The following is a 7533-nucleotide window of genomic DNA, read 5'->3' as shown; positions in this document are numbered from 1 at the left end:
TGGCCCTTGAGCGACATAGACGTCCTTCATGTGCATTTGTTACCTTCTCAACCAATCACAATGCAATACGTCATTCTAGTAGGCGGAGCTTAAAGTACATACAGATCACAAATAGAATACCGTTGAAGGAAAAGATTAAACGTCCTTTATGTGTATTTGTATTTGTCACTGCCATCTCAACCAGTCACACCGTAATAAGTCATTGTGGTAGGCGGAGCATAAAAGGTATACAGAACGTGAACAGAATGCCCATGGGAGGTGGAGAATAAAGGGAATATATATATATACATATACATATATATATATATATATACATATACATATATATATATATATATATATATATATATATATATATATTGTAGTTGGAGATTGAATTTGGTAAACACAAGAGACAAGAAAACTTCAGAAGGGCCATGTTCCTAGGAGACCTGAGATTGGGTTGTTTACATATAACAAGCAAACTTGAGGGGTGTGCCGCAGTAAAGATCATTCCACTTGCCAGTGCCCAATCTCTGCAAAACAAGAAACAAAACAAAATATTGAATCTACGCAGGGAGACGCTTATGGGTTTACTCGGGGCCGAACCTTGAACCTTAGTCCTCGAGTGTTCTCTTAAATTAATCAAAATAATCAGACGGGGGCTAAATTTTAATAATATTTTTCAGATTCTATCCATACCCACCCACATCTATATCACCCCCACAGAAGCACACAAACACACACAAAAAACAGACACACAAAAGCACACACACACACACACACAAAAAAAAAAAACCCACACATACACACAAACTCACACACACAAACCACATCCAAACACAAACACACACAAACTCAAACACAAACACACACGTACGCACACGCACACACACAAACACAAGAACACATACACAAACACACGAATACACAAACGCACACACAAAAACAAACACACACAAACACACAGATCATCCCTGTCAAGGATTTCCATCCTTTCATGATTCTACAAGTCGCCTCTTTCTCTTCTTTGCTCCAGAGTTAATAATTTTTGTTTGTCTAATCTTTGTTCATATGTCAGCATACTGAGTGTTTGTGCCATCTTTGTTATTGCTCTTTGGATTCTTTCTATCTTTTTTTTTTTTTTTTTTTCAGACTAGGATTTTCTTCACCATCTCCTCGTCTATGTAGTCAAAGGCCACTTTCTTTGATCTTATTGGCCTTTGACTACATGGACGAGGAGATGGGATTTTATTCACCATCTCCTTGTCCATGTAGTCAAAGGCCAATAAGATCAATGAAAGTGGCCTTAGACTACATGGACGAGGAGATGGTGAAGAAAATCCTAGTTACACTGGTAACTCATTAGAGTATTTAGCGGCACTATGGACACCCATACAAAAAAAAAAAAAAAAAAAAAAAAAAAATAGAAAGAATTCAAAGAGCACTAACAAAGATGGCACCAACACTCAGTATGCTGACATATGAACAAAGATTAGATAAACTAAACTTATTAACTCTGGAGCAAAGAAGAGAAAGAGGAGACTTGATATCAATTTATAGAATAATGAAAGGGATGGAAATCCTTGACATGGATGATCTACTTAAATGGGACTAGAATTACAAGGGGACACAAGAAGAAACTTAAGAAGGACAGTTACAGAAGAGATCTGAAAAAGAATAGCTTTCCACATAGAGTGATAGATACATGGAATAAATTGAAAGAGAAAACAGTGAGTGCTAAAACTATACACGACTTTAAGAAAAAACTGGAGGAGAGAGGAGACTTGATAACTATTTATAGAATCATGAAAGGCATAGAAACTATTGATAGAGAGGATCTAATAAAATGGGATAGTAGAGATACAAGAGGACACGGAAAGAAAATCAAGAAAGACAGTTATAGAAGAGATCTGAAAAAGAACAGCTTTCCCCACAGAGTAATAGACATTTGGAACAAGTTAGATGAGAAAGTGGTGTGTGCAAAAACAATACATGAATTCAAAAACAGTCTAGATAAAACGAGATATGAAGACGGGACACCACAAGCATAGCTCCCCTTCCCGTAAAATACATCTAGGTAAATACAACTAGGTAAACACACACACACACACACACACACACACACACACACCCGAAGTCTCTTTCCACTGCAAGAGTAAGTTTAGCTTATACCAGACTCTTTTTTTTTTCTTCTCTATATCACCTCGTTCGGAAATGTGCTTACTCTCCCTTGCCCATTCTATTCAGGTCAATACAAAGGACTGAAGTGAGAGAACTCTAAGGAGGTAAGAGCAGGTGGAAGAAGTGGAGGAGCCTGCACTAGGAAGCGAGTATCTGTGGCTGAAACATTCACCTTTGCTCCATTATGCACTTGGACTGCATGGTTATAGAAACGAGACTGATATTTGCAAAAGAACTGATAACCTTAGCTGAGGATATTTAGGAGATTAACAACGAATGCCTCCGTGGGGAATCTCATTAGGGAGATTGTCTGCCAACCGAAGGGTTTAAAGCTTAAGAACTGCCTTACCTCCATCAATCAGGAGGTGCAACCTCTAGGGGCTGGCACTCTTTCTCTGTACCGCATCTGGGATCATCCCCTCTGCCCAAGTTCCAATATTTTATCAATTATTTTTTCTACACAAGAACTGACAACTGGCGACTGCTTTATCTCCTTTGGGCAAAGACAGAAGTTCAAGGTTTCTTCTTGGAGGAATCTTTGGAGGTGTCTGGAGACCAGTGCCGGATGCCGTGAGGCAGCGGGTTTCCAGTTCGAGGACCACAAGACACAAATTGACTAGGCTTTAGAGCAGAGTGACCAGATTTCTCAAACGGGAATATGCTAGGCAGCGGCTGAAATTATGCTAGACTGGCAAAAATAATACTAAATATTTTGTTCCTCATAATACGTTCTGTGTCTGTTATCTTTTTCATTAATATAGTATTATTTCATAGGATGATATGTTTAATTTAGCATAAATTTGCTAAATCTGGTCACCCTGTTTCAGAAGGCCTATTTCTGTACCTTCTGTTGTACAACCAACCTCATGAACATGGTAGTGAACGAGGACATAACAAACAACAAAACATGAACCATTTTTGTATGAAAGACAAATATGTATATATATATATATATATATATATGTATGTATATAAATATATATATATATATATATATATATATATATATATAATAAACTAATAAAAGAAATAATAGTAGTAATAATAATAAAAAATAAATAGATAAAAAAGGGGTTGGTGAGGGGGTCAGGAAGTCGTCATTAGTTAGAACCACGAGTGGGTGGACAGTTTTGGACAGCTTCACACACCTGAGGTAGCTGTTGGCTCCGAAGAGACCAGGAACTGGTACCTACACATGATACTATGGATAATTTCTAGTTTCCCAAGTCTTTATCAATACCAGTCACTGGTATCTACATATGGTACCCACTTTTAGCTTTCCAAGTCTTTATAGATACCAGTGTTGATCTCCTTTTCTAATACCAGCCTGTTCTTACCTGCACGCAGTCCTCAACGACCAAGTCATTGGGTTCACCATCATCCCAGTTGAAGTAAATAGCGGCTGCACCATTCTCATCCGTAAATTCTCCCTCACCAGCCTTGTCATGGAGGCCAAGCCACACGTCTTCTTGGGTCAACTCTGAAAAACATGGAGGAACATCAAATGCAATGAAAAAAAAAGAAAAGAAAAAAAAAACGGTTAAGACTTGCAAACCTTTGGGAACTAGTTACGGTCACCAATTCAGACCATAGGTAACTCGATAAAGAATCTTTTTATCTGTCTGGAATGAGCGAGTGCAAGTCAGCGTATTTCCTGTATATTGACTGTATCTTGGATTTTTGGCGTCTGTTGCCAGGCCGTTTCTCTTGCTATTGCCATTTTCAGTCCTGGGTAGTGACCCGACCAAGAACCGTATTGGGGTCACAAAGGAAAAAACCCTTACCGCTGATGAAGTTGTTCTCCTCCTCGCTGATGGGCACCAAGATGGCGGCGTGGAAGCCAAGCAACTTGCACTTCTCGACGGCGTCGTCGTAGGTTGTCATGTAGGAGGAGACGAAATAGCAGATGCCTGTGGTCGGGTGTTTTGTCCACCCAGCGGAGCATTCTGTCCTCGGGTACAATTCCGCATCACGGCGGCAGAGATACCTGCAATAGAAGAAAAGATCACACTTGTGTCTACGCCGTCCGTGTTGTTTGTTCCTATCAAATGTGATTCGGTTTAAAGTCGCGAGCTCCCCCCTATCATAAAGCTAGGACGGTGCCCCTTGCAGAGGACTTTGTAGCGTGGAATTTCATGAACCATGTCCTTGGTCCAACTCGCTGGCTCGATTTACCGTTACCTCGACCTCCACCGCAAGTAGTGACGCTCTAATCCGCTCGGTCAGCGATCATTCATATTAATTATACATTTATCATTTGTTCTTAAGGGCCCCCATCTATGGTACTATCTGGTCGGATCTGAACAGATTGGATTGTGTATGTACTGATTTTGGTTTGTCTGACTGACACACACGATCCAATCTGGTTGAATTCGACCAGATCTGCTCGGCAGCCTTAAGACCAATCGTACCATGAATGGGTAGCCTTAAAGATGCTCGCTGGGGAGCGGGTTAGAGCGTCTCTATTTGAGTTGTAGGTCGGAAGTTGAGATGGTTCGAGTCCTGTCTGACAACAAGTTAGTCCGTAGTAAAGGCAGACTACATTAGATTTCCTGCTTCAAAAAGCCCTCTGTACAGAAGGCACAGTCCTAGCCTCCTCTGAGAGAGGAAATTGTAGCGATGCTACTGTAAAAAGAGAAAGTGGTTTTGGTAAGTTAGTCTCCTTTATTGTACACACCACAATAAGCACGTGGCATAGAACGTGCGTCATGTCGCCCACAAGGGTAGACCTGACGCGCGTTCCATGCCACGTGGTTATCGTGGTGTGTACAAAGTCGTGACATTGAACCGTTATTTGTACTTGCACTGACTAACCACTTTATGGCAGCTGCGGTTATTTCGTCAGTATTTTCCATTAAGTCTTACCCTTGTTAGTATTTTGTAGATTCAGTGGCACAGCCAAACATTATCTCCTGCATCACATCTATCTAGAAAACAGGTGGAGAGTTGCATCTTTTCTGGATAGTGTGACTTCTGACTTCAATTTTAATATGTAAGGGATACTAATTGCAAACCGCATAGCCTAAGTGAAAGCGACCCATGTAATGGGAGAGAAACGGATAAGAAAATTCCTCTCTCATGCCTAGATACCTCGCTTTGCGAGTAATAGAGTACTGGATCAAAGAGAACAGTCTTCAATGGGTTTTGAAAAATGAATATCCTGGATACCTTCTTCCCACTTCGTTGCATCCTTCGTCATTCCAGAATCCAGACTTCTCCATCTCAACACAGTCTTCGCCCCACACGTAGCCAGAGTTGTTGGGTTCTCCGTCATCCCAGCTGAAGATGAGAGAGAAAGGAGAGGCCGATCAGAGATCAGAGACTCACATAAAGGTATCAAGGCATAGCATAGGCTGTTTGGGTCTTTACCTTATAGTTATCACACTGGGCTCGCCTATTTGTCCTCCAACCTCAAATTAATCGGCTGCACCGACTACTCCTAGAACTGAACTTTTTCTGCTGTAAAATCACTATAGCAAAGTATTTTGTTTTCCCAACAATTTATATAGAATACCATTTGATATGCTGGAAGAAAACGATTTTCCTCCAGTATATTAAATTCCTTCCCGAAAACTGTGGGCTGCAAATCTGATACAACAGTTGAAGGAAAAATAGCCCAGTGTGATAACGTCTTTATCTAAGGACTAATGACGGGTACTTGCTAATGGTGGTCCTGTAAGATGGACGGCAGAGAGAATCATCTCCCTACCCTCTATCTTTATAACCCATCAACCCCTTCGCCTCCATATGAAGGTGCAACCTCAAGTGGTTGGCACTCAATCTATGGACCGGTCTGAAGCTCTCTATCGATTTTAACAGTATTTCTTCCATTTTTAACCAAAGGGAAGATTTTTTAACCGAAGACTACTCCCCTCCCGATGCTTTTAACCGGTAACAGAAACAGTTCCACACTAAGAAGAACACGGATATTGAGACATGATCGAAAGATTGATAAATATGTTTTGATTGTTTTGTCTAGATTGAGAGATTTATCTTTCTTTCGCCTTGACTCACGCAACTGAGGCTCCTCCTGATGACAAATTCACAAAGAGTCCCAGGAATCAAAAGATCTGCCAAAGCAACTTCGACTCCTCCTGTCTAGTACTCAGTTCCCTCCCAAATCGGTCATGAACAGAAACCTTCCATTCATTATGTACATCGAAATCTGGAGAACCTCAGCCAGAACAGAAAGGGCGTAGATGTTACGAAAACAGAACACTCTACAGATTCTTCGAAGACTTACTTTCTGTAAGTTGAGTTCGAGAAATCTTCCCACTGGTAAGCACCTTCCACTCCTTCATCGCCAAGTCCGATCCAAGTGTTATCGAACGTGAAGGTATCTGTTGAAGAAGAGATTGTATATACTCAATTTTCTGGTTACACCTTCACAAAGTTAAGAACACATAGAAAAATTACTAAAACATATATAGATTGTACAGTATGTATATGTGTGGGTTAGAGCTCTATGTGTGGGGAAGGTCAGGAGAGGAAGTGGTTTGAGTTCTGCCTGGCAACAAACAAGGTCGTAGTGAGGACAGACTATATTAAATTCTTTGCTTCAGAAAATCCTCCGTAAGAAGGTGCCACCTTAGTCTCCTTTGAGAGGTCATGAAGTAATAAAGAAACACGAAAATATGCTTGGAAATGAGGTCTGAGAATTGTTATGGTGGTCATTTACATGGGAGTAGATTTGGCAATGGATGAGTGAATGAAGGACAAAGGTGGACAAAAGAAAAGCTGCTGGAGTATTTAAAAATATCCAGGGATTAAGGAATACTAGTTATGTAAAAAAAAAGGGGGGGGGAAGGGGGGGGCTAAGGCGTTCGAGACTCTATAAGTGAAAAAGAAAGCTTCTGAAGGTGTCCAGAACAAAATACACAAAACACCAAGCCTCTTACTTTTCACGAAGTTGTTCTCCTTCTTAGACCGAATGGAGGCGAGTTTCCCGCCGATCTTGTCACAGTAGGCCCTTCCGTCGTCCCGGGTACCGATCTCCTCCTCGTTGGACATGTAGAAGCAGGCATCTCCCAGCTGTTTCCAGCCGACCGGGCACACCATCTGCCGGAACATTGTCGTACTCTCCGCTTCCAGTGTCGTCGTCTCTTCGGGGGTTGCGGTCTGGGTATCACAAGCGATAATACCGTCTGTACTTGTCTGGGAAATGGTGGTAAGTGGGGGAAGTGTCTTTCCTTTGTGTATTGGAGGACTTGTGGTCTCTTTTTCGGGTGCCTCTGTCTTGGGTGCCTCAGTGGTCTCTTCTTTCGGTGCCTCAGTGGTCTCTGCTTTTGGCGCCTCAGTGGTCTCTGCTTTTGGCGCCTCAGTGGTCTCTGCTTTTGGCGCCTCAGTGGTCTCTTCTTTCGGTGCCTCAGT

General features: G+C 41.5%; 1 protein-coding gene across 2 annotated transcripts in view; it reads right to left on the bottom strand.

The window, feature by feature from the left end:
* Positions 1-373: 373 nt before the first annotated feature.
* LOC143033024 (uncharacterized) overlaps positions 374-7533 on the bottom strand; it is a 19544-nt gene continuing 12384 nt past the window's right edge. For both annotated transcript variants that reach the window (XM_076198223.1, XM_076198222.1), the window contains 6 exons: positions 7062-7533; positions 6407-6503; positions 5332-5442; positions 3948-4150; positions 3501-3643; positions 374-515 (listed from right to left, as the gene is read on the bottom strand). The exon at positions 7062-7533 is cut by the window's right edge and continues 269 nt beyond it. In XM_076198223.1, the coding sequence (XP_076054338.1) occupies positions 447-515; positions 3501-3643; positions 3948-4150; positions 5332-5442; positions 6407-6503; positions 7062-7533 (1095 nt within the window). In that variant the 3' untranslated portion in view covers positions 374-446. The remainder of the gene's footprint in view (positions 516-3500; positions 3644-3947; positions 4151-5331; positions 5443-6406; positions 6504-7061) is intronic.

This window comes from Oratosquilla oratoria, chromosome 15, assembly GCF_046742065.1.
Source record: "Oratosquilla oratoria isolate Oo_2021 chromosome 15, ASM4674206v1, whole genome shotgun sequence".
NCBI lineage: Eukaryota > Metazoa > Arthropoda > Malacostraca > Stomatopoda > Squillidae > Oratosquilla > Oratosquilla oratoria.
Note: the sequence above shows the minus strand (reverse complement) of the source record. Positions and strands in the feature narration are given on the sequence as shown.